This window comes from Cyprinus carpio, chromosome B17 (genome assembly GCF_018340385.1).
Source record: "Cyprinus carpio isolate SPL01 chromosome B17, ASM1834038v1, whole genome shotgun sequence".
Lineage (NCBI taxonomy): Eukaryota > Metazoa > Chordata > Actinopteri > Cypriniformes > Cyprinidae > Cyprinus > Cyprinus carpio.
Genome location: NC_056613.1, coordinates 8,833,365 through 8,861,214, shown reverse-complemented (window position 1 = coordinate 8,861,214; position 27,850 = coordinate 8,833,365). Strand labels below are relative to the sequence as shown.

General features: G+C 38.1%; 1 protein-coding gene across 3 annotated transcripts in view; it reads right to left on the bottom strand.

Moving 5' to 3' along the window:
* Positions 1-16,669: 16,669 nt before the first annotated feature.
* The window catches only part of LOC109108078 (B-cell lymphoma/leukemia 11B-like), a 392,484-nt gene continuing 381,303 nt past the window's right edge, over positions 16,670-27,850 (bottom strand). For 2 of the 3 annotated variants that reach the window (XM_042742042.1, XM_042742044.1), the window contains one exon: positions 18,294-21,101. In XM_042742042.1, the coding sequence (XP_042597976.1) occupies positions 19,105-21,101 (1,997 nt within the window). In that variant the 3' untranslated portion in view covers positions 18,294-19,104. Of the gene's footprint in view, positions 17,223-18,293; positions 21,102-27,850 lie in introns of those variants that run through there. The other variant, XM_042742043.1, reaches the window with a different exon arrangement.

Below are 27,850 nucleotides of genomic sequence, written 5' to 3'. Positions count from 1 at the left end.
TATTAACAAGCCTGGCGGTTGCAGACGTAGGATGCGTTTTATTACGAAAACTAATGGTCCACTTGAGCAAACCCTCATTGCAATATCTCAGCTTGTTTGACCCTTCCTGGCCTGCTTTGAATATAATACCAAGATCTGGTCAGGTCATCCTCTCAGAACTCAATATCACACGAGGCAATTTCAAAGTTAACCCTGCAGCCGCCAAGCATGTCACGTCCTTTCATAAAGACCCTTCCTGGAAGGAGTTGACGCTACTCCCTGTTCTGTTTTGGCCTAAAAGGCCAAAGTTTGTTTCCAGCAAAACAGCTTTACATTTCACCCTTTCCGAAACAGTGCGGTGGGTGTGTATTATCAACAATTTCGCTGGCATAAAGTTTCCTTTCTCACTGGCTATGAGGTGCTTCCTCGCACACACCCACATGCAATGTCCTGTGAAATCTCTCCAGCCTGTCAACAAAATATTTTCTCCCTTAAGAAACACAAGACTGTTAAATCACAGCTCCACTGCCTGGTCTTGTTCGCTAGGAATGCCGTCGCAACCAAAGAAAATGGTATGCGGTGTGTTGGGGGGGGCGAACCACAGGGAAACTCTGTGTTTAATAGCATGTACAGTACGTACAAATACCACAAAGCATTCAAAAACTGCCCTTTTTCTTTTAATCTTGCTACATTGGAATATTGCAATAACCGCTCAATCTGATGCCGGACCGCGATTTCGGAAAGGTCAACTCATCTTTCAGACGCATATATGCATGCAATGGAGGGTGAAAAAATTCTGTAATGATAATTCACTGCTCAGACAATGAAAACAAGAGACAAAAAAAGATTTTATCATTAAATAAAATATATACATGGAAGGAGAGGCTTTGGAATAGACAGGGCGAAAGAGAAGTGTTTTGCTTATCAACAGAAATCAGGAGATTGAAAGACACAATCGCCACATGCCCCTTTCCGAAACGTGCTCCCCCCCTCCTATTTCCATTACTGCATCGGGATGCTTTCATCATCTCATTTGGGTGCAGAAACGCAGGTGAAAAGCTTCACACTTTAAAGTGAACTCAGCTAAGGTTATGAAGTGAGGAGCCTTCTTGTACACATGCTTTCACACTTGTACACCTCTCTCGTTATGTTCTAAAACCTAGTGAACTGCATACAGTATGTAGCTGTTATTGTAAGGCATCCATAGGCTTTATATTTTTTACTATGCTGCCTTAAATACTTTATTTAGACAAAATTCTACGAATGCATGCCTGTTGAAAAAAAACAGCATATGCTGGTTAAGTATGTTTTGAAGCATGGCTGCTGGTTTGAGCTGGTTTAAGCTGGTCCTTAGCTGATCATGTGCTGGTTCTAAGCTGGTACTAAGCAACTACCTCCTGCTCAGGACCAGCTTAGGACCAGCACTTGAACAATTTAAACCAGCTCATGATCAGCACTTGACCAGCTTAAACCAGCTCATGGCCAGTAAAGGACCAGCTTAAACCAGCTCAAACCAGCAACCATGCTTCAAAACATACCTAACCAGCAAATGCTTTTTTTTTTAACAGGGAACACATGTGTCATTTGTGGAAACTGCAAACCCAGAATGTGTTCAGCACACAAATATAACAAATATGTTCAAATTAAATAATGTGTGTATAAATAAAAATATTTGTGTGTGCTATGTGTTTTATGCTTATTAGAGTTTATTATCAAAATGCTAAAGTCAAACTTTGTTTTAAAGTCCAAATTAATTGAAAATACACTCTATGTATTTTATAAATGCATTAAAGATCTTATTGTGAAGATTCATCCACTTTTATGTTTTTTTATTTTTTTTATTTTAATTTTTTTACAGAACTAAGTCCCAGTCTTACATTTTTAAATATTTTTTACACTCGGATGTACGTCACATTACGGAAGAAAAGATCTGTCTCTACGTCTGTTTCATTGCAACTAAGCTGAGTTGTGTGAAGCAATATTTACTGTACATGGTATGTGTATTGGCCTGTGTAGAGTGTTCCAGTTTATTCACTTTATTCACAAGTTTAGGGTGCCTATGTAGGCAGTAAACCATCTCACAAGGTTTTGAATTAGAGATTTTGTGTCATCTCTCCTCCGTATAAACCACCGTAATATTTAAAGGAAAAAAGTGGACTCTTTTTTCTGTTAAAGGTTCAAACAGGAGGAGGGGCTGGATCTAGGGTTTCACTCCTTCTCTGGCTTGAGGGCTAGCAGGCAGCTATTGAGAAGTATGTAAACCACGGGAACAGGTCAGGGCAGTTCAGACACAGAGTGGTTTCTTAACCCCTGACTGTCTCAGCCTGAGACTCTTATATGGTCTTGACGAGCCTAAAGGTGACTTGACTAAAAGAACTGGCAGCCAAGCGGAAACTGGCTCATTTAACATTTGAACTTGAGGTCAGCAGGGAAGAAAATTGAGTAGTTGAAATGATGGATCCTGGATGTCTGAACGGAGAGAAATAATGGGTCTCAATGGTTTCCTAAAAAATGCTTTCGGCAAAAAGCCATAGGTACTAATCAAGTCAATGATTTACATTTTCTGTTAAAAACGAAAAGAAAATTAGGGTGTGGCAGTTAGCATATGTACACTTGGATGAGGTGCTCATTTAAGCAACATGACTTTAAATCTGGACCATGGCATTTCCTAATCCCATTCTATCTTGTTTTCAGGTCATATTTCATCACAAAATAGAAATAGAAAATGCATTATGCATAAAAAAATGAAAAATGAAAGAATTTCTGCATTGTGACATTATTTTCATGCAAAAAAAGAAAAATAGAATCCACACTTTAAATCAAGTAATCAAGTAAAATAATAAAAAAGCATGAGGTTTAAAGCTGATTTGTAAAGCATGCTGGGTAACAAGCAGTGCCACAGTGTGTAGCCAAGACAAAGAATTGAGCTTTGGAAGACAAAGCTAATTGCAAACAATGAGTAAATGCACTAGGCCTGTGGTTCTCAACCAGGGGACCTGGGATCAAACTTGAACTCAGTTTAAATTTTGACTTAATTTAAGTTAAATTAATATATAAGTAAAATACTATACATTTATATTACAGAAGAAGTAACAGAGATGCACATCAGCCTTGATAGAAGGGCCATTCATTATTTTCAAAAAGGGGCTTTGGAGTCAAAAAAGTTGAGAATCACTGTACTAGGTCATAATGAAGGACAAAAAGACAATTAACCAATGAGTATATCTGTGTATATTGATTATATTATTATTTTGTGCTCAGAGTATCAGTATGAGTTATTATTATTATTATTATTATTTTAACTTTATGTAATGTGTGTGTGTGTGTATATATATATATATATATATATATATATATATATATATATATATATATATATATATATATGGGGGAGTTTATGGGGCCAGTTGACGAATTACAGTTTAAGTCACTTCCATGTTGGCTTCACGAGAGAGAGTGGGATGTTGCCGCTTGGTTTTTATAGTCTATGGTTAAAACACATATTATGTTGCTTCTCTAATTTTCCATGCAAGTACAGCCGAAATCACAGCACATTTATTTATTTTATTTGATTTCACCAGACGATGGCTCGATTATCAGGATTTTTGTGCAGATTAACATCTTGGAAAGGAGAGCTGGTTATGTAGTCTTAATGGGTCGTGTTGTCTGACAACAGAAACAATCAAATATATCAATGAAAACGGTTTTATTGAGAATTTAGCTGCATCAAAATACAGTATGTGGGCACAGAGAGGCAAACAAATGTAATAATAAATAATAAATGTACATTTTGCATGTTCAGAAGAAGTGAGCTGCCCTGTCGTGTGAATAATGTAAACAGGCTTTTGTAAGTAAATTGCTCAGGGCAAATAAAGAGAAGTAATGGGAACCTGGTATTTTTATGTTCTTTTTTCGTGTTTCTAATAGACATGAACAAGTTCTTTGAAAAACATTTATGACCTTTGAAACATGTCTAGTCTTCATGCTCTATGTTGACTATGGTTTTACTAATGATGAACATACATTTGCATAAAGCATCCATTTTTTTATCTATGCCCTTGTTGATTAGAGTATTAAAAACTTGAAACGGATTAATTTAAGGTACATTTAGTACAGATAAAATGGTGAGATTAAGTTGTGATTAATCACTAGTTTGATTATGACAATCATGTTTTACTCATGACAATCATGCGATAAAATATTTTAATCGATAATTTGTTTATGTTTATTTATGTATATATTTATATAAAATATTTTAATCGATAAGCAGTTTCTTTGAGTTATCCCAGCCTTTAACTGTACCTGGATTCATTTCTCTCTTTCTCTTTCATTTGCTCTCCTCCTCCCTCTCTGTTTTGGACGAGCGCTTAGTTATCACAGCTCTTTAGCTTCTGCTGCCAGATCTCTCATTTCGTGGCCTTTTGATCATAGACTGGTCAGGGAATTTGGCCACAAAAACAGTGTTTAGTAACTTGATATTTAGAACAGAGCCAAACGGGCCCTTTCAGTTCAACAGGGAAAAAAATCCAGATACATAGAGGAAAAAGCTCACACAAACGCACACAAGCAGCTTTTAAACATCTATGCTCTGGATCCGCAAGTCAAAAGAACATCCTGTTTAACATGGTCCTGGTTTTACAGAGGCCTGTCATTTAGGTGCACCATCGGCCCATGTGAGCCACTGACAATCTCTACTGAGAGAAATTTCCTGTCCTTGACTACATACAGCTCACTTAGGCAGTCTGCGCCTCGTCTCAGACACACATAGACACTTAGAGAATGTGCAGGGACTGCCTGCTGTAGTGTGGAACAGGATTACTGTGGTTTTTATATGTGCAGGACTTCATTTGTAACAAGATATTTCTGTGGATTCATTGTTAAAAGCCGTCTGACCGCTTTGAAGCAAAGCTGAGTCAACGGGAGACTCTTCCTCTGGCTCTCCAGCTCATCGTCGTTTCACATTAGGGCAATTGATAGGTCTGAGCGTCTCTCCCCTGAAGGCGTGTCAGGATAATTGCATTGTGTGACAATAAAATTAATGCAGAGATGATAAAGACTAAGAGTAAAATATTTTCAGCAAGCAATTTACATTTAACGTCTGCATTTTGAGGGGGAAATGCCTCCAACAATAGAGTGTTTTTGACCTATGGCATACCTAGGAGTCGAACGTGGTGACCCCAATCTGGAATCGTAATAAAAAGGTCTGCAAATTCTAGCTAAATGATCCACTAAGTTATTATGAAGGGAGAGAGAAGACAAAATTTGATACCACTCAATATGCCACACAGAGAAAGGCCTGTCATTTTCTGTGTACTCTATATCATAATAATCATAATAATTTGTACGAGATGGTGAAATCATACATAAAACAATGCATGTCTTTTATGTGTTTTTTTTTTTAATCATGGAAAGTTTTCATTTGGGTCAAACGTGCAAAGAGTGATTTGTCCCATGATCTCACTGAAATTTTGGAAAACTTTACCACACAATTAAAATCTTACAACAAAACTAAAACAAGTCTATCTAAATGAATAACAGTTTACTGAAATAAAGCACCACACACAAACAGTAATCATGATGTAGTTGCCAGTAATTTAAGCACAAGCTCCACTCTTCGGCACAATTGTAACCACAAAAATTATGCAACAAAGCCTTTTCTAAATCTTCAACATAGCAGAACATTAAACATTAACAGACATAATTTTATATGTCATTACATTATATTTAAAAATAAAATAAAATAAAATAATCTTATTTAAACACTTCCTCTCCCAGTCTAATACTATGAACCACAAATCCAATCCATGGTCCACACACACACACACACACACACACACACACACACACACACACAAAAGACAAGGCAGTCTTGCAGTCAATTTTTTTTTATTTCATTTTATTTTTTGGTTTACACTAGTTAAAGCATGGATATACTCAATTATGCTTGTAGAATTTAAAGCTCTAAAAAGCTATCTTTAAAGCTTTACTTGGGATTTTTTTTACTATTATTTTGTTGGTTTTATTTATACTGATCTTAAGTACTGATTCTGTTGATTCAGTTTATCCACAAAGACTACTTTTCAACTGTATAAAATCTACTTAACTATACTGTCCAGGTGTTCCCAGTATCCACTGTGGCATGAATATTAATAAGGTTGTTATTTGCTCTGTTGTTTCTGTTGAGGTTGTTGTCAAGTTTGGTAACTTTTTTTGCATCATTAAAATTGAATGGGGAAAAAATCATGTTTTTAAAGACTTAAGACTTTAGAGATAAAAGTACATTTTCTGAGTGTAAACATTTTAAGTGATTTATAATTTTGTTTTCAAAGAATAAACCCCAAAATTAATCAAGGACATGCAGCAGGAACAACAGAACATGGAATTACATTTTGCACATGTGGACATCAGCCCGCCGTCTGAGGAAACACAAAACGTGAGCGTATATCACAACCGCGCCACACACAGATTCAGAGTGAGGTTTTTATTGCGTTGAGAACGGTATCCATAACAATATTTGGTTTCAGTCAAGAAGTCATCACCCGACTATTCAGAACAAAAGTCAATAAAAGCATTATTGCTGCTCAGGGACGTGAATTGGCTCACTCGAACTCGGAGCATGTGGCTGTGCCACACTGTAAGATAATCTAATTGGGATGATGAGTGTGAGGTCAAAACAATGAATGAAAAATTGCTTGTCTCTCTATAAGAAACCTCAAACATGTCATACACCGCCTGTAAGCTGCGTATCATGACCTGATACTGGAGGTTTTGTTCAGTTTCTTTAAAAAAAAAAACGAGGTTAGAGTTTATAAGAGGTGAGCTGTTCTTAAATCAGTGCCTCCATGTGCAATATATCATACCATGCCTTATAAAACACCTTTCAGATGGCAATGCACTGAGATGTTTTTCCTCAGTGGTTCAGGGTGATAGAAGAGAGGTTACGCGCTTCTATTCACACCATCCTCAACAGAGCGCCAAGTGTATGACACAGAGATGTCAAGGCTCGAAGCAGAGATAATGCAGAAATAGCCATCTCAAACTGTGCATGTTTCTTACAATACTCACACCCTCACACGCAAGGAGACGCCGGCTTAATGTACTGGATGTTGTTGCTCGAGAGCACTTGTCTGTCTTTCAGTATGCTCCTATTGACAGACTTTTCTTTTGTATCAATATGAGGGCGACCACTTTCTTTCTCTCTCTGAGAGTGTGAGGAAGGTTGAGGGAGTCTGAAACATGGATGTCAGAAGTGCTATTTTACTCCTCACTACCAAGCCAAGGGCTAAATATTCATAGAGCAGACAGAAAATTAATAGGCATCGACATTCTTCTATGTATGTTCTGCAAGATGAGTTCAGGCCCATCAGGGCCATCTGGTCTTAATAGAACATCAATTGATGTGAACAGGAAGAGAGACCAATTTGTTTTCTCACTGGGGGGTTTGGGGCCGGTTTGTAAATCTCACGTGCGCACTCGCACACGCTTGGTAAAACGGTCTTCCTCATTCTTGGCATCGCAAATCGACGCCTTTACAGTAGACAAGAGCCCAAGGCTCCCGAACACACATGTGTGTGCGGGACTCTGCACTTCCTTAAGACGTTCTCAGGGCTATTATGAAAGGTTGTGTGCATATGTATGTGCGCACATGTGTGTCTGTATGCATTCAGGCGTCTGTTGAGGGTTTTGCCATTGTGAAAGGGGTTGAGGGAAGGCATGAATACCCTCAGTCAGCCAGCTGGCAGTCTCGGGTCTTTGTACAGCCCAGCTTTTCATATTGTCTGCTCAGTTTACAAATAAACATGGCCTACAACAAACAGATAGCCCCATTCATTGTGCCTGACAAGCTGCAGGGAAAGCCCAGGCCCCTGTTTCCACAAACCACTCCATTTTAACGCACGCATTCAGCCAAAAACGTCTCCTCCTAGCTTTGTATGTATACATTAGATGGCATTTTTATCACCTAACCTACTCCCACCACCTCTCTCCTTTGGGTGATAAGTTTGGTTTCTTACATAGTAAAGTCTTAAAACTCTGAGACGTAATAATGCATTTAAAATAATAAATAAATGTTACTTTCACAGTTTCTTAGAATTAGATATTTCGCTTTAAAGTTTCACCCAAAAACAGAAATCATTATTTACCCTCCCTCGTGCCTTATGAAACTCATTTGACTGATGTTCTTAGCTGTAACACAAAAGGAGTTATTTTAAGCAGAATGTCCAAGCTTTTATTTTCCAGTGAAAGTGAATGGTGACCACAACATTTTCAAGTGAATAAATATTTACATTTTAGTCTGCTTTTCACAGAAGTGTCAGAAAACTTGAAATACAGTGCATAATTGTGGAAAACTTTGTTTATCTTTGAATAGTGTTTCTTCAGAGTTTTGGAGCTTGATTATCTCTGTTTTTCACTCAAAAGAAAAATCAACATCAAAACAGAGGGAAAGACATGTATGAAATGGCAAGAGGGTGACGGCAAAAAATCTTAATTACAGCACACACTTAAATTTATGTAAAATCTGATCATGTTCTCCAGTATTATTTGAGATGATACAAAGAGCATCTTGAGCTTCAGTGGAAGCAAGAATATCTGACCGTCTGTACAAAGGAGTCACATGATCAATGTCAAAATTTGCATATTTAATGAGTGATGTAAAAATAGTGCAGAATCTTGTCTTATTACATTTTACATTTATTGATTAAGCAGACGCTTTTATCCAAATTACTTTTACATAATAGTGTTTGTTTTTACAATTTTTTTAAGATCCTACAACTTTCTGTTTATTTTCCCGTTTAAATTAGATTTTATATCCTAGATTGTCAATATGGCCTCAGACTTTTGTATCCCACTGTACAGTTGAGCTTGTGTTTTGTATTGCATTAGCCTCATTGATAGCACAAAGACGGCCAGCAGGTTTAAGCACATATAAAACATGACAAAAGACCTTTTGACTCAAATGCTCTCTTTTCACGCACTCTAAGTACAGCCTCTCTCTCTTTCACACGTTTTCTCTCTCTCTCTCTCGCTCGCTCGCTCTCACATTTTTTTAGGGAAATAATAGCTGGTTGTATGGATCCGCCTCCTGGCCAAGGGAGCTACTTTGTCTTAATTACCTCAGGACGAGTGAGTGGCCCCTGAAGCAATCATCTTTGTTTGTTAAAACAGCCGTTATCTGCTTCGGTAAGGTCCATAAATAAAACATAGCCCAGATTACAATGTCATGTTCCTTAGGACTCCAGAACCTGGGAACCGATCACAACAACAAGAGCAAAAAATCCCTGAGCGCTACACACACACACAGATGATCTCTGTACGTTGTTATCTGATGTCAGCTTGTCGAGACTGTCAGCACTGAGTGATCTAGAGCGAGCTGATTGTGAGTATCCACAGATGTAAATAACCTTTTTCACTAGTTCAAGGTGGGCCATCTGTCCACTGTCATTTATTTAGTTTATTACTATGAACTGAGGGACAGCACCAGTGTCTGCTGCAGGCAGGAAAAGCAATAAATAATGACCTTTCTGTCTGAATTATAATCACCAAAGTGTTGCCATGGCACGGATCTGTGGCACTTGCTCTTAGCAGCAGGGAAGCATCCAATCATATGTCGGACATATGGATCCTGCCCAGCACTGGTGTTGGAAATTGCTCTTTATGGAAATGAATTCCAATAAAATACACTTTGCACATTTTGGTCTGGCGTGAGTTGTGAAAAGTGTCTCTTAAGTGTGTACAGTTACATCTTCAAAAGAAAGTTACATTAAAACAAAGTATTGTATAACATGACAAATTAGTGTGCATGCGTATATTAATGTATATAGCTAGGATATATAGTGTGGGAATATTGGTAAAATCTGTAATTTAAAATTACAATTTAAACCTGCAAAAGTTGTATTTCTATAATAATTTACAAATAATAATAAATAATAATTATTTTATTATAAATAAATTATTGTACTTATTTTATTATTATTATTATTATTAAATTTAATAATAATAATACATACATTTAATAATAATAATAATAATATAATTTAGTTTATATATTTTTATTCATATTTTAATTGTTTATATTTCATTTTTATTTTATTTTGTTATAATAAGAAGCCAAGAAATTCATCATTCATTAATTTATTATTCATTTTAATAATATATAAATAAATTATTATTATTATTATTATTATTATTATTATTAAAATGAGTAATTAAAACAGATTCCTCATTATTATCTATATTTATTATAATGATCATTACGTATTTTATTATTTTGTTATATAGACAAGAAAAAAAAATCTAAATTTTTGTTCATATTTCCGGGCAGAATAATTTCTCAGCTTTCATTTCAAATTGGTGTCATAAACCACTGTGATCTTGTAGGTAGGGTAAGAATTATGAAAATTATCTTTGGCTTATCAACTTTTGTTTCATAAAAGGGAAATGGAACCAGGAATCTGCAGGAAACAAATTTTAGCAAGAAAATTATGGCTGCGAGATTCAATCCACTCTTGAAAATCTGCATTCGACAGTAACCTTAGAGAAAAACTGGCTGATTCCAATCTCTTGCCTGCGATGTAAACCAAATCACAATCACAGAAAATGAATCCAATCATGGAGGGGTTGTGCAACAATCTAGGTCAGTTTTGGAAATGACTGCTGCAGGCAATAAGATTAAGGAACGCGCCGATTCGCTGAAAGACGAATCAGTAAATCAGCTCTGAATGAGTAACACTTTGCTTCTGTTCTGTGTCTTGTGTGTAGCTAATGTTTATTTTTCCAGCTTATTTTTTTATGATGAGAGCATAAGAAAGAGGCATTATGTATCTTTGTATCAACAGTACAGTTGATATATATATATATATATATATATATATATATATATATATATATATATATATATATATATATATATATATATATATTTGCTAACACCCCCCTCTCTCCACACACACACACACACACACACACACACACACACACACACACACACACACACACTCACACACCTTCCTTCCCATTTCTACAGCTTAACTTCATTGTCTCAAACCCTTTCTTTCATCTTAAGACAAAGATTTATGTAAATCTTTGGGCCCGGCGTTAATGCGAGCCGCAGTGTGAGAAATAGCATCCCTAAATCGCAGTATTGTTGTTGAAAATGACAAGGCAGCCCCCTAATCCCACAATGCGATCATCCAAATGTGTCATAATGCTCTGTGTAGGCAGGCAAATCTGAATATCAAAAAGACACCACGCACCTCGCCAGAGCCTTCAGTTCTTTAGAACCGCTTTTTTTTTCTTTTTTTTTTAAGAACTCACCCCGTTGTCACTTAAGGAAAGGCAAAAAGTACAGAAGAAGAAAAAAACAGAAATGTGACATTTGAGTGACTAGTTTGGTGTGCTGTTAAAGGAATTTTCTTTTTTGTCTCAATGTCTTGGTCCTTTTTTATGCTTTTTGTGTTTTTTTGTTGTTGAGTGTGACCTCAATCCACATCTAGACATAAGTGTTTTTCTTTGACTTTGATTAGAAAAGTTTGATAACTGACAGAACCATTGATCTTCATTGAAGTTTGTGTGTCCTATATGGTACTTACCAGTACATTTCTCAATAACATTTCTAAATTTTTCTCTCTTTTTTTGAATATTATAAAAACCTGTCTTCATTCTTGCCAAGTGCCGATGTTTATGCATCTGCTGCAATTCTGTACGACTCTGACTTGAAATGCTACATTTGTTAAGCCTCAAATTGATTTAAACATATTTGATTAGTTTCCTTGTCATTTGTCATGCCGATCTGTCTGTCAGAGCGAGAGAAGAGGAGGAGAGAGTGACTGCTTTTGGAAACAGCCATAAAACAGCCATGCCAATCAATTGGACAAGGACAAGTTGGTTGAATAATAATGTTAATAATTACAACACAAGTCTAGGGAATCCCTGATTTGCCATGACTCCCTCATTGAGCTATCTTCCACAGAGACTCCTCCGTTACAATAATTAAGAGCACCATTCCACTCTTCCTCTTCGTTTTCTGCAATTCCCCCTGGATCAGGTACAAGTCCAAAGAAGAGAGCGAGAGTGAGAGAGAGAAAAAGAGAGAGAGAGAGAGAAAAGTACAAAGATTCCACACCTCTCTCTAAGTTCTATTTAGCTGTTTGAATTTGCCCCCTCCCCATCCGACAGTAAAATCTCTGGCCGTCACTTGAAGCCCGGTGGGGGATTTTGTGGGAAAGAATAGCCATGTTGATCTTGAAGTCTTAAGTCTCAGCGTACCTGTCAACACTCCAGCTCAGCAGCGAAGACTGTGGCTTAAGTCACTTGAAGTTGCCTTTTAATGAGAGGGGAGGTCTGCGCACGCTGTCAGACTGAGCCGAAATAATTCCATACCTTCTGAATAACCCAAGCGTGTCTTTTAATCCTGCTGCTGTTTATGTAATGGAAATAAGCAGGCACAGGTTAATGAGAGGGTGAGCTCTGGCCCGCACACACACACACACACACGCACATACACGGACTGGATCTGGTACTCTATGAATATGAAGGTGATGTGTGTGTGATGTATGAAAGGCTCAATGCAGCTCTCCCCTTAAACATTCTAATCAAGATGATTATAATAGAACTTTTGGCATTTCATTTAAACAGATGATGTAATTTCCTTTTCCTCTAACTTATATAACTTTTTCAAAATTGAAGCATGTTTTCCCCAAACGGCAGATGTGATCTTTATCTTTATTTTATTGTGTATTTATATACTTTTTGTAGACAGTTAGAAAAAGGAAATTATGGCATGAGAAGAAGAGAACTGATATTCCTTTACTTCACATAAGAATGTGTTTAAAAAATTATAATTAAAAAAAAATGTATCAGTTATCATCTTTATTAAATAATTACATTTTATATACACACACACACATAATTATATGACATGTGTCTGTCTGTATTTTGACCTGCATTCTGACAACTAGTTCTGAACTCGCCTTTCATAATATATATATATATATATATATATATATATATATATATATATATATATATATATATATATATATATGTATAATGATCAGGAGATGTTTTCCAATTATTTCCAAAATTTTGGACTTTAATCTTGGAAATTTACAGGAATACGTACAGGGAATCTTATTTCTTCTTGCCTCTTTCAATTCTCCTTCCCTTCCATCTCTCATTCCCTCTGTATTTTTTTTCTTCCCTGCTTTTTCCCTCCCTCCCTTCCTTACTCCATCTCTTCTTTTCTTTCAGTGGGAATAATCCCCCCTACAGGAGACTTCAAAGAGCAGGCCAGGCAGGGACAGGCTTAATTACCCGCCTGCCTTAAAACTGATGCCAAATCAAAACTTGCTCTGGTCCATCTCTGTCCTGCCTTGGCAGGGCTAATTGTGGCCTTGGATTCTATTTTGAGGAGTAAAAAAAAAAAGGAAAAAGTCACAATTAAATCAAAAGAAGAAATATGTGGGCGGCACATCACACATCATCATGTACTTTATATAGTTCTGGAGGTCTTGCTTGATTGATGTGAATTTTGGAGCTATTTCAGAGTACGATATAGTCAGTGTTTGCTTTGTGCTAAATAACACTCAGCACTAACAGGCTGTGCATGGCATGCTATATCGAGGGTGTTTTACTTGGCCAGTCCAGAAAGAACTTCTATACTTTTTCCATGTTTTTAATCTTACACAGGGGGTAATCCAGCCCTTTTTTAAGCAAGTGAGTTTTAAGTTTTAAACCTCTCCGGGATGTGCCGGGAGGTTTCGCTGGCTGGCCGAGGGAGAGCATTACGTCTGGGTATTTAACACCGTGGAGTGTTGGATACGAGGGGGCTTAATGATGCCGTAGCAGTCGGGATGAGCGCTAATTCACCGCCCAGGGCCCACGACGGATGGGGCACCTGCAGAGCCTGCCATCAGTCAGCTTACCCACCCTCGACAGGTCCCGGGAGGGGCTACATATCCCTCCAACTCATGGAGCTCTGCCACTCTCCACAAAATGGCCTCATAAGGACAGACGAATGCATGAGGTAGTTTGCATCTTTTTGTTTTTCTTTTCATTCTGACTTAATGCAGTCTCACTTGTCAGCCTCTGAAAACTGTTTACAACTAAAAACACATCATAAGAATTTTAAACACAAACAAACATGTTTATGTGCGCTAAAAAGTATTGCGTTCCCTTAAGATTTGCCACACGATTAAAAACATGCCCGGAAGCCAATTATGTTTAGATTGCAGTAGTGTTATAGCATTGTGTCTTGCTTTAATCTGTATGTGATGTAGTTGAATATAATGTGACATCACAAAACATTTCTCTGTATGGCCCCACCCACTCATGTTTTCATGTCAGTTACATATAAAAAGTTTTATTATATCTGAATAATAACAAATATAAACATTATGAAGAATCGTGAAATGTGAAAGAAAGAGTAAACAGCAGTAAAAATTCTTTTTTTTTTTTTTTATTCAAGACCTGCATACCAAAGTTGCCTCAGTCCAAAACAAGGGGCATCAGCGTCTAATGCTTGGAAGAAATACGGGAGGATAAAAACTAAAATATACAGAGAATGGCGGCCTTCAAAAACAACTAGTATAACACAAGTGAACATAATTGTCAGTTTGAGATGAACGTACTGTATAAATGAGTGGACAAACAGTCGTACAGAGCTCTCTGACCTCCACAATGTGCCACATCTTTTTAAGATGCCGATACCAGAAGCTAATACATTCTGGGAAAGGGTTTGAAAGTATACATGGTGGGTCAGGTTGATTGATTCGTGTCTGTATGAGTGTGGTCAGTTTTAGTAGCTCTTGATGACTTTAATTGTATCCTTTGGTTGGAGGCAAAAAGCTTTGATGTGAATTGCACACAATTGAAGAGAAGATCATATACAGTGAGGTTTGGCTCTGCTATCCTGTTACCTACACATTTGAAAGTCCCCTGTGTCGATTATTTTAGACATATTATGAGCGAGCCTGTTTCCTGTGGGTGTGTGTGTGTATGTGTGTGTGCAGAGGGAGGGAGACTGAGAGAGACAGACAGAGAGAGAAAGACCTTCCAAACTTTCCAGACCTTTTTCTTTACTTCCTGATCAGAAAAATGATGACACAATAATGACTTGGACAGGTATAACATCTTGTATTTGTGCTCTATTCTTCTCATGCTAAGAGACCTGAACTTTACAGGTCCCAGAAATCAGGTATTACGCCCCACAAATCAGAGGACAGTCGGGGGCTTTGTTTAAAAAAAAAGACAGACTGTTGCCAGTGCTAGTCAGAACACACTGAGAAAAAAAGAAAAAGAAAAAAAAAGATCAAGAAATAGAGAGAAACAAAACAAAGTCTGGGCAAGCATATAAAATTATTTACAACCAAGATAAGAGTGAACAAAACATTTACTGTTGTATATGTAGCTACAGTAAAAGGTCAGACAACCTCTTAAACTCATCTGTACATTTTTAATTTCAATTTTCACAATTGTATCCTGCCAAATGTGTGTACATATACAGTATATATATATATATATATACACACACACACACACACATACATAAACACATCATAGTGCCTACACATGTATTTCATTCCAGCCATTAAGAAAATCCATTACCGAAGAAGAAACCAGAAAGATACACATGACAGGAACCTCAGTATTTTTCCTGTGATCATCTTTCTATACATAAATGTCGCTGGCCCCATTGCAGTACTCTTTTAATCAATTTCATCTTTATTTTCTTACACCCGAGGCAGAAAAATTACTAAAACTCAAGACTTTTACAGTTACAGTGACAAAACATTTTAACGATCCACAATTTAAATTGGACTGCGAAATTAAATTTCTTTAAAAAAAATAATAATTGTTTTTTGAAGAAAAAAAAAGACATAAAGAAATAATAATTGGGAAAAAAATATTTTTTTTCTTTTAGGTCCTATTTTTTTTTTTCTTTTTCTTTTTTGTAAAATGCCCAGGCATTCTCCAATATTACAAATACTGGTATACTTTTACAGTAAACAAGAGAAATGTCATATATATATATATATATATATATATATATATATATATTATATATATATATATATATATATATATATACTTAAAATCCCGTCACCAAAAACCAATATACACACGCCACTATGGCATTCAGAGAAACTTTATAAGCAAACTTGGAAAAAAGAAAAGAAAAGAAAAGAAAAACTCTTGTTTGTTTAAAACACACATACACAGAAATATCATTTTTACCCTTGTACTTGTTTCAATACTGTAAACGTATTTTAAGACAGAGTGCACTAAACGTTTTTTTTTTCTTTTTTCTTTTTTTTTTTTTTTTTTTTTTTTACGTTTCTGTAGTTCCTGATTTTTGTCCAGTCTCTTCCTTGACTATTTGTAGCAAAAAAAAAAAAAAATTATCATCCATTATTTTCAAGGGACTCAGTCTTGTCCTGAAGTGAAAAATTTTACATATACATATTTATATATATTTGTCTTTTGTGTGTGTTTTTGTGCAGTTATATGTACATATGCATACATATATACACACATAGACACACATTAGTATTGTGCTGGCTACCTTTCATTTTAGTTCAACTTAGTTTTTTAAGTGACCTACGTATCTGTTTTATCTTTATTCATCTAGAAGCAGATTAAAACCACATGGACTCAAATTATTATTATTATTAATATTATTATTTTTCTTCAATTCTTTGCTTCACAAACGTGTTGCATTTGTCTTATAAGACAATAAATAGGAAGATCAGTATTCAAGGCACACTCATGTCAAATTGAATGGCAGTACAAAAACTGTCCAAATAAATTAATTTCATTTTTATAGTGCCAGCATTGTGAAAGCCAAGCCTATCAACACTGGCACTTCAATCTCAGATGCTCCCTCTAGCAAGGCCCAATAAATTTGTATTTTAACATAATTTCTTGCTCAGAAGCCGTTTTCGCTATTGTTTTCAAATATGTAAATCAAAATAATAAAGTGCGGGTCAACTGCGAAGAGCTGCGTATGTTTACTTTTCTTTCTCTCTCTCTTTCTATTTCATTAGTTCGCTTTGCTCTTTTTAAAACCACGATATTCCCTCGCTTCAATCGTTTGCGCTGGTTAGGGCATCTTGTCGAAAGAAGGCTGTTTAACTGCCAATAAATCAGTTGGATAGAAGAGAAAAGAAAAGGGAAAATTCAGCTGTGCATTCTGTAAGCGTGTTGCTACTTCTGAGAATGCGTTCAACTACACATCACAGGAAGTCCTGAATGAGAAGAAAGAAAGAAAAAAATTGTCTTACTGTTTTAGCACACGCTCAACAGGTCATGACATACACTCTTTACTGTGCAATTGACTAATCTGCATACCTGCTGATGGCTCTGACACACGGGACATGACCAGATTAACCAGATAAGTCGATATCATACAGGTTTTATAACTATAATCAGATTCACTGTGCAGTATAAATTTGTTTCTCAAAATGATTGATAAATATATATATATGTACAAAAATGCATAGGGCTGTTTCAAGTGATTTAACAGACATTGTAATAGAATGACAACATTGCTAAAAGTATAATTGAATTCATTCTAATCTAATCTGGTTAAAGTGGTGACTCCGTCTAGAACCTCAGAACCTAATACCCAAAAATTAAACAACAGAACTGAACACAAAATAACAATGTTTAGATTTAAATGTCAGTCAACGGAAGCAGAACAGTGGTGCTGCCTTGCTTTGACTAATGTGCTTTTAGGTTTACTAACCTAAATTGGACTGTAAAGATCCTTCTCTCTCTTTCTCTTCCTTTTTTTTTTTTTTTTTTTGTGTGTGTGTGTGTGTGTGTGTGTGTGTGTGTGTGTGTGTGTGTGTGTGTGTTTAAATCACTCTCCTAGTGTATGAAAACTGCTTCATCCTCTGGCCTAGACGTCTGTTCCTTTAACTTAACAACGATGTAGTATGACAAGCCACTTTTATGGGAAAGATGGAGTTGATTCATGACATTTAGGGGTGGTTGGCAGTTTAATATGAAGTGTGGAGACGAGGCGAGGGTTGTGAATGAGCTGAACCAGAGGACTGGACTGCTTTTTTAGAGAAGACGGCTGATATCAGTTGCAGACTTGGCAGAAGTAGCTATGCAGTTCACCCTGAGTTGTTTTTAAAGCCGTCTTCCTTCTACTACTATTGTGCTGTTCAGCAGAATCAAATGGGTTTGATTAAGTGCAGTGTCTATGGAAAGGGTGCTGGCGATTAAAACTGACTATTGAGACCTATAACACAATCCATACTATGACTAGCGTTGTCTGGGTCGGTACTAGGTACCGATAAGCAGCTGCCTTCACTTCTGTCTGTCTTTATAGTCTCCTCTCCTTGATTTCGAGTAGACGGAGGTCTTCAGCCCCACAGTTCTCTTTAGATTTACTGTTAGAACTAATATTCAGTGCTACATTCCCAATTAAATTGACATGCTTAAAATCAGTTCGTGCTACAAGGTCTAAGGATTGTTGTCCGCTCATTTTGTAAGTGTGAATAATAAACAAAAAAGGAAAACAAAAAGAAAGACAAAGCTTTCTCAATTCAGCTTTTAAAATTTGAAGATTGAATGCGGCTTCTCTTCAAGAAATTACATGTGTAGCTTAAATAATCTACATCGTAAGCAGCGGCCTATGGATCTCTCAAACGATACTCTGTTTTGCTAAAAACAAACAAACAAAAATCTCAGGATGTCTTTTGGGTTTAAACAAAATCTCAGCATTTGAAATAAATCATAAGATAATGAAATAAAAAAATGATGAAATAAAAATGAACCTGCACTTGCCCAAACATATTTAAAAATCCAATAAATACAGAAATTATTGCACAGTTAAAGGCTCCATTTAAAATATTGTCCAATGTATCCACTAATAGATAGGCGGTTTATAGCGGCTCCAATTAAATTTTCCCTTTTTTTTTTTTTTTATGTCTTTATCATTCTCAGATGGCAGTTTCTTAGGACAAAACTAACTCAAACCATTAACTTGAGAAAAAAAAACCTAAAAAAAAAAACCCCCAACAACAAACAAACAAATGAAAAAAAGAAAAAAAAAACAGAGTATCCAGCTACCCCTTTTATAATCAAGGAATTGTGAGGCAAAATAAGAAATCTGGCTTAGCTTCTCTCTGCTTGTTCAATTTTGACCTCATTCGTCATCAAATGTTCCCCATGCCACTTTTTCATGTGTTTCTCGAGCGTGCTGTAGACGCTGAAGGGCATTTTGCAAATGTCACAGCGGTACACTTCCTTACCGAGCTGGCCGTGTGTCTTCATGTGGCGGGTGAGCTTGCTGCTCTGGGCGCAGGCGTAGTTGCAAAGCTCACACTTGTAGGGCCTCTCGCCTGTGTGGCTGCGTCTGTGCACTGTCAGATTGCTACAGTTCTTGAACACCTTCCCACAGTACTCACAGGTGTCACTCCTCCGGCTTTCTTTTGAGCTGGGCCGGCCTGGTCCTGGCCCCCCACCCAAGTGTGGGGTACTGCCTCCGCTAGCGGTACCACTGCGGCCGGAGAGGCCCCCGTCCAGCAGGTCCCCTGGCGGCGTGGAGAATCGCAGGCTGCCGTTCTCGGAAGAGTGCTCTGAGGAGGTGGCGAATGGAGATTGTCTGGAATCGGTGAAGCCAAGGAAGGGATCTTTGATGAAGTGGCGGGATGCTGCATAACCCACTAGCCACTGGGAGTAGACATTTTCAGATGGGATTAGGGGGGCTGGGGGTATGTCCAAATCCTTTTCGATTTTGATCCTCTTGTTAGAGGAGTTGGAGAGGCTGGGGCTGGTGATGGGAGTGGGCTTGCGGGGAAACAGGCCTGAGAAAGAGTCGCCCGAGCCACAGTTCCTTCCGTTCACAGTTGCCCGCTCCACTTGGTCCATTTCCCCTGCTACTGAATCATGGTTACCCGCATCCCTCTGCCCTTCTGACATCCTTTTGGAGAATGGAAGCCTTTTCCGATTGTCGACTATTAAGTTATTGTACTGCTGTATGGAGTTGAGCCCTACGTTTTCCACAATCTTCCCCAAGGAGAGGTTCTTCTCATCCGAAGGTGGCTTTGAGCCATTTTCCCTATTCCGACTGAACTCCGAGTCCATGCTGAAGTTTGACTCAGGCCTACTTTCATTTTCTAGTTCCTCCTCTTCTTCCTCTTCCTCCTCCTCTTCATTTTCAGGGCCCATGCCCTCACCTCTAAAATCGCCATCTCTGTTCTTCATACCCTCCCCAGTGACGTCACTAGTTCCTGGCTCGGGTGAACTGGTGGTGGACAGGCCATCATCAGAACGCCCTGTCATGGAGCCAGACTTGTGCATGTGGGTCTTCATGTGGCGTTTCAGTTTGCTAGCCTGAGAACAGGCATGATCACACAGTTGGCACTTGTAGGGTTTCTCGCCCGTGTGGCTTCGCCGATGAACAACCAGATTACTCTGAAACTTGAAGGTCTTGCCACAGAACTCACAGGACTTTGACTTGCCCTGTGTCTGCGGTGGGGTGGTGCTGTTAGGGGGCATGGGAGGTAGTGGAGGGGTGCTCAGAAATGGCGACTTCGGGCTGGGCTGGAAGGGGTTGGGATTGAGGAGGCGATGCATAGGGTTGCCACGGCTTGGTGACAGCGGTGGAGTGGAGTTGTTGTTTCCAGCGAGCTCTCTAAGTCGGCGGGAGAAATCCATGGACTGGGACTCCATGGCCATGGGTGTCATGCGCATCACTCTCTCAAAGGCACTGGGATGCTGGGAGATTAAACCCATTTCCTCTGCGCTAAGGCGTTCTAGGCGATGGGGATCTAAGTGATGTCGAGGAGGGGGGCTGACAAAAGGAGGCGTATTAGGAAGGCGGTTTTCCACAAAGCCAGGTGGGGGCTCTCGGAGTAGGGGCCCACTCATCCGTAGGAGGTGGAAAGGGTTATTGTCCCCTAAAAAGTTGGTTAACGGGGACTGTGGTATGGATTCAGCACCAATGGGGGGAGGAATAGTGATCCGTGGGGTCAGGGAGGTATTCGAGTGGTTGGTCTCCAAGTAGATGCGGATCCCATGCGTGTTCTGAGCGTGTTGCAGAAGGAACCAGGCGTTGGTAAAGGGCTGTTTGCACGTCGTGCATATGTAACTCGAAGGTTCATCTCTACCTGCAACCAAGCAGAAAACAACAAAGATCTTTATTTATCTTTGAGTTTAAAACCTCTGCAGGTCACTTCCACAACATTTGTGTCATAATGCTAGAAATAAAGTCCTGTTAAATAACCCACTAAAAGTAGATCTGACTTGATAAAGAATGAGACGTAGGGTCAAGCATGATTACATGTTACAAAGAACAAACTTTGAGGTATGTGAAACTTTGGGCTATGCTCATTTTTGTGTACCCATCAGGCTGTCACATGAACAGGGCAACTCATACTTTACAGAGCTGTGACAAGTGCATTGCCATACTGCTCCACGAAGGGTTGGAGCTGTGGGAACATTGCATTCCCCATTTTTCAACTTTAATCTTAGCTTTTACAAACGGCTGACTCATTTTAGAAGCATAATGTCAGGCAAGAACACTCTAAACTGGGAAACCCTCCAAGCACTGAGACTGTCCTAGAATGCCAGAGTAATATGCCACCAAATTGGAGAAGTACAACTTAAACTGTGATTTAGGGGACTCTCATCACTATCAAACAAATAAACTTAAGTTGTCCCCTCAAAGAAACGAATAAAAAATGAGAGAGGAGGGTGTGGGTTGGGGGAAGGGGGAGCACACATCAAGATAAATGGTTTCAAATAAAGAGTGAAAACACTGCCTGTGATTTAAGAGGCTGAGAGGAAAAAAGCACACTGGTGTGAGTGTTAAAGTCTGTGGCATTTAAAACAGCTCAAGGGTATTATTTACTGTTCCATTAAGAATTTCTCAAGATTGTTTTTCTTACTTCCTCTCACGTTTTTATCTTATTCTATAGTTACACTTCCTGGAAAACCCCCTCCCTCCTTAATGACATCACAGTGAATCACTTCTACTCTGAGAGCAAGTTTGATTACAAAAAATAAAAAAAATGGCTCACTAGTGAATTAATTGCACAATCAGTTTCACTGATAACAATTTTATTCTGTATTCCACAGTTTTAATCATATAATTAAATGCCAGCAAGTGAACGTGTGAAGTCTGCATACAGGGTTCAGGTAAAGTGTGAACAGCATCAGTTCTCGGATCAGAGGATGTGTTAAAAAGTGGCTCCTGTGCTTGGTGCGGCTCTGGAGCTTTAACTATACATGACTAATTGATGCTACAACTTCACTGTTACAACCGGTTCCGCCATGCAAAGGGGACTCATTACCATGGCAGCACAAACAAGCCAAGTGTACTGAGTATACAACAAAAAAGGATGCTAAACCAACTCTGCTGTACTCCAGGGACACTGGTGTAAAAAAAAAAAAAAAAGATTTACAAAGTGGAAATGGTAATTGTGCACTAGGAAATGAGTTTCATTTATTTATTAAATGAAAGCTTGCTGTTCTGACCTAATGCAGCAATTTAGGATAAGCAGAAAAACATATGCTGCCGTAATTGTTTGGGTATTTGATTTCTGGCTGTGCTTTGTGTACCTTTATGAGTGTTTTCATGTATATGTATGTGTGCGAGAGCGAGCGACTGAGGAGAGAACAATGGGGCGGCAGTCACACACAGGGCTCGGAGGAGCTGGGACTAGGAAGCCCTCATGGGTGTCTATTTCAATCATGGCCATTGTGAAGGATCAAAAAGAGCAGAGAGAATGAATGGTTAGTATCTGTTCTAGCATTCCTTTACATGCTGCCGAAGAGCATTGCTAAACAGGGAAGTGTGTTTTCATCTGAAAGAAACAGAGACAAGAGATTATATACAGCAGCAGCCTGAAGCTTCATCTTATTGGTATACTGAGATGCAATATTTCATCAAGGAATTTGAATAGTAAGCACACAAAAATGTAAATCAGTAAAAAATGAGTAGTGCCATGCACGTGAAAATTTAAAAAGTGCCACATTAACAACATTTAAAAAAGCATTTTCTTCCACAGGTATCATAGCATCCTTTTGTGCTTAGAGAAATATCATTATCAGTAGTTTACCCATCATGTCCTGTTTGGGGTCTGACCCAAAGCCATTTAAATTTTTATTTAGAATTTAAATATCAGGTTGATTCTTAATGACTTTTCCTAATCTTATAAAATCTGATTATAAGCAAAGGTGATAATAAAAATAATCATATGCTGACATCAGTCTCAGATTGGTGTAAACACTAAGAAATACACTTCAACCACTGCTTTAATGTGTCAAATTGACCTCAAACATAAACAAATTTACTATATTCGATATCGGTCCCAATTCTGAAAGGTGCATATTTACTACAACAGATAAATTAAATCTGCAATCATGTTTGCCAATTGAGTTTAAATATCTCATAATAATTTACAAAAAAAAATTATATTGTAAATGAGGTGAATGCTAAATTTCAAAATTCCTTTTAAGATTATTACTTATACCATGTGAGACCTCAAACATAAAGCACAAACATTCACTCTCAACAGAACATAAGGGTTAAAACAAAAAGCTTCTGTCAGATGATGTGCTGATATGTATGACAATTGGAAAGAAATGTTCAATCAATGCCCTTTTAAATGTAAAAAAAAACAACCTTTAAAGATGAAACATTTACAAGCACTTAAACGCATTTTAAAGGTTCACTGAGAAAAAAAAGCATTCCCCACTATATGTTATTATGTGGCTGATGTGCATTCATAAGAACATCTGTTTACCTCTACTCTTGTCCTGTAAAGCCTTTGACTTAATTACAGTGGACAGAGCGTAAGCTCCACACAATGGCCATCTTTTTTCCCCCCAGCCTCTCAAGGCCTACATATATGCATACACGCATAAAACACACACACACACACACACACAATCCTCCAACCTCCTCTTGTTGTTTTATGGCAGATGCTTTCAAAGACTAATGCTCCATGTAAAGGAGCCCTAGAAAACAAGTAGCGTCTGTGTTTACCAGGCACTGTCCTTTTCCACTGTGTGTGTGTGTGTGTGTTTGAGTGAGAGAGAGAGAGAGAACCTTTCTCTATGCTAACTACCAGGGCGTAAAACACAGGCTACTGTACTAGCTGATCCTCTCGCAGACAAACAGAAGTCATCAGGGGGCCGAATGTTCATTTCTGCCCCACAATTAAGACGAATCAATGGCTGCTGCCTGAAATGGTATTTGTGGCCGTGCTGAAGGGACTCGGGCGTGAGTTTATTGAGAAGTGTTCAGCGCCTGCACTCCCGAGGGGATTGGAGTCCGACGCAGATGGCAAATAAAGTATGCAGCCCGAGGCGAGAGCACATTATGCTAATTCTAATGTCAGCTGTACTTTAATATACAGCTCTATTTAATCACCCTATTATTTCACATTTCCATATGAAAAAAGGAAGAGAGAGGCAGAGGGGGGAGAGAGAGCGGGAGAGAAAACCTGCATCACGTCTCTTGCTGCTAACACTACGAGTGTGCTCAGGTTTAGGTGGATGTATCCCCAGATTTTGTGTCGGCATGGGGCGCTGTAGCTATTCACTATCAGGTTCTTGTATCAACACACATTTGCACACATTTACACCTAAAATAACCATAATGAATAATTTAAACCAAATATCAGAAGACATACATTTATACAGGTAATATTTTACAAAATAATACATAAATAATAAATGCACTAATACTAATGAAATAACTAATGTACAGTGTTATCTTTATAAACATGCACCTAAAACACACATTCATAAATACATAGAATATAAGACAATATAAAATGGAATCCACAACACGTAACAATCAGAATGTGATTTCCAAAAAAAAAAAAAAAAAATTATTGGACAGTGAGTCAGGCTTTGATAGGACATGGAATTATTTTAAATTTATTATATTGTTAATTTTATTCATATTTTTTAATATTATATTTTAATATGGCCTTTTATTTTAATTAAAAAAAAAAAAATTTAAAAAAATTAATTTTATTAAAAAAAAAAATATATTTTGTGTATAGGGATCAAAACTAAGATCATAGTAGTTATAATAGGATTTATTTTAAAAAAAAAGTCATATGGATTTTGTGTTTTATGCCTGCATAGATATGTACAGATTTAACTTTGCAAATACAACAAAAAGCATGAAGCTAAATTATGACAAATATACAAGACATGACCTATAATATAGACTTTAACACAGAGGCATTTAACAGGGGTTTTTGTGTGCGTGTGCGTGTGTGTGGGGGGGGGGGGGGTGTTGTTTTTTTTCTATTTTTTATTTTTTTTTTTGTATTGTTGCAGTGCCTTCTGGCAATTCCGATTTCTCTGATTTGGAAATGAAAGGGCCGAATAGCAGCCTGGCCATTCTGCTGATAAGTTTGGAGTGATTAGTTTCTCATGCTGAGTACTGGCTGATTCTATTTTCAATTAGATATTCCCAACGAGGCCCAGCTGCCGGGCGGGAGAGGAGAACGAGGACGGTATTGTGTGAAAGTGTGTGTCATCGGCAGTATCAGTCGTGCATGCAGACCCCAATTCAATTAAAGAGAAATTATCACTAATAACAATCGTGGCTCTTCGCACACACCGACTTGAACAGCATGCAAATGCCGGGCTTTAAGACACATTAACTGAAAAATAAAAAGATGACAGTTAATAGGTTTCAGCGTCGCACTGAGAGGTACAATGATCCACTTTAGCTTTCATCCTGAAAATGAAAAAAAAAAAGTACATGAGGAATAAAAATTATTCAACATGCATTCTCTGCGATTTGGCTGCTTTATATTTTACAGTTCACAGTCAGTGTCACAAATTTACTGTGACAATTATTTTGTGGTAGTTGTTAAAAGCGACAAAGCCAATGTTTGAGCATAAATTACACCTGAAGACGTGCTTAGTGAATTCATTGGCTTTTGTTGTTTGAACCTTCAATGAGATTAAAAATAAACCATAAATCATAATATCATTTTTTTAAAAAGAGACCAAAAAAAAAAAGCTTTTCGTATGATTTGGCATATATTGTTACATACATTATTTGCTTTGAAAGCATAGGGTGAATGTGTGTCTGTGTGTGTGTTAGTGAACGAGACACAACCAGATTTTGCGAGGACAAAGGAGCAAAAGTCTCCAGGAATTTGAGATTTTTGACACAATAAAGGCGGGTTATAAATTGACAGGGAGGGGGGAGGAAAGGGATATAGCATCTTTTAATGAGGTGCTCATTTGCTGATAGTGGTTTTCACTATAGGGACTTCATTTAGGCTGTCATTAAGTTATTATCTAGCATAAAGAATTTTGCCGTCCTGTAAGTAGCGTGTTGGGTCTGGAAGCTTTTCTCTCTCTATTAGTGGAAGCGTGCCGCGCTGGCCTGGATGGCTGCCTGTGTTTTGTTTGGCTGTGGTTCACACACAGCTTTGGCAGGGGGCTTCTTGGATGGCTTACAGAGGAAAGAGGGAAAAGCGCGCGCAAGAAAGAAAGGGAGAGCGAGAAACTAGCTCACTCGTGCACGGTAGCTTTTCTGAGCCCACGAGGGAGTCCGGTGTCCCATTTTCGGCATTTACAGTTACGCCATCCAAATTTCCAACAGAAACAACTGTCATAGTACAGTAAAGACAGATCCAGAGAGAGTCATGCCGCTGACCGAGACGCCTTTGAGACATAAGTGCTTCATCATGGCAGTCTGGAAACGTTTTGCAGCTTGAAACAAAAATAAAATGTTTCTGCTGAAAAGTGAAAAATTACTGTAGTTGTTAATAAGCACAGGTTAAGGGTACTTGTGTAGAAAACGCATTTAAGAGCACCGTAATGTGCTAAATTTGGCAGCTTGGTATTATGGGTCATTTTTCTAAGAGAGTAATATTGGAATCACATCCCAGACTAAAGTGTTCCTTTATTTTCCATACATTTCCAAAAAAATAAATAAATAAAAAATTCTCTAGATCCGACGGATTCTTCAAAGCTTGACACCCTAGTTTTATTACGTTTGTTTAGAGTAAGGCAGCATGCTTTGGGGAGGCCCTGCCTCATGCAAACGCCTTCTGAGAGGTCTCTAAACAGCTCCACTTTCATCCCTATTCCGGCATTATCTTTTTTTTTTTTTTTGTAATATTGATTAAGTGTAGTCTGGTCCTTAATGATAATTTAGAGGGACTAAACTCCACAGGCCTCGGGATGACTATTCCATTGAACGATTATTAGTGTGGACACCCTGCTCGAAAATTAAGTTAGATTCTCCTCGGATAGATATGCAGAGCGACGCATGTCCCATTAATTAGGACTCAAGCTGCTGTTTTGCGGAGCAGAGACGGGTCTCGTGAAACATGGCGGCAGCCTCATTCAAGCGCAGCGTCTGGCTGCAAAGCACCGCGCAGCTGAGTGTAAAGAATCGCCACACGTCTCTATTCAACCAGATGAGTGCATCAAACAGAGACGAAATACTTGTCTATCTGAATCTATGGAGGGAGAGTGAGAGGGGAAAAAAGAAGCAAATTGGAGTCCCTTGCGAGAACAGGGAAATAATCCATGGATACGTAAACGACACAGCACATCACCTCACGCTAACCGCTATACGCTAACAAAGCAAGACTCTTGAGATAAAAAAACAAAATGAGACTGTAAACGCTGGTAGAACTAAGATGATGTTTTGGCTGGAGGATTTCGACACTATAGCTAGCCTCCCTTTGAAGAAGGCATGGTGCGGGATAAGCCTGCAAATGAGGGCCGCGTGCATACAGTAACGCTGGTCTCTTGTATGATGAATGCCATTGTACTGTAAGAAAGAGGTGGGTGGTGCAGACAGAGAGGGGAGCAAGAGAGAGAATGAGAGAGCCGCACGGCATTGTGGGTCTCCCCTGCTGTT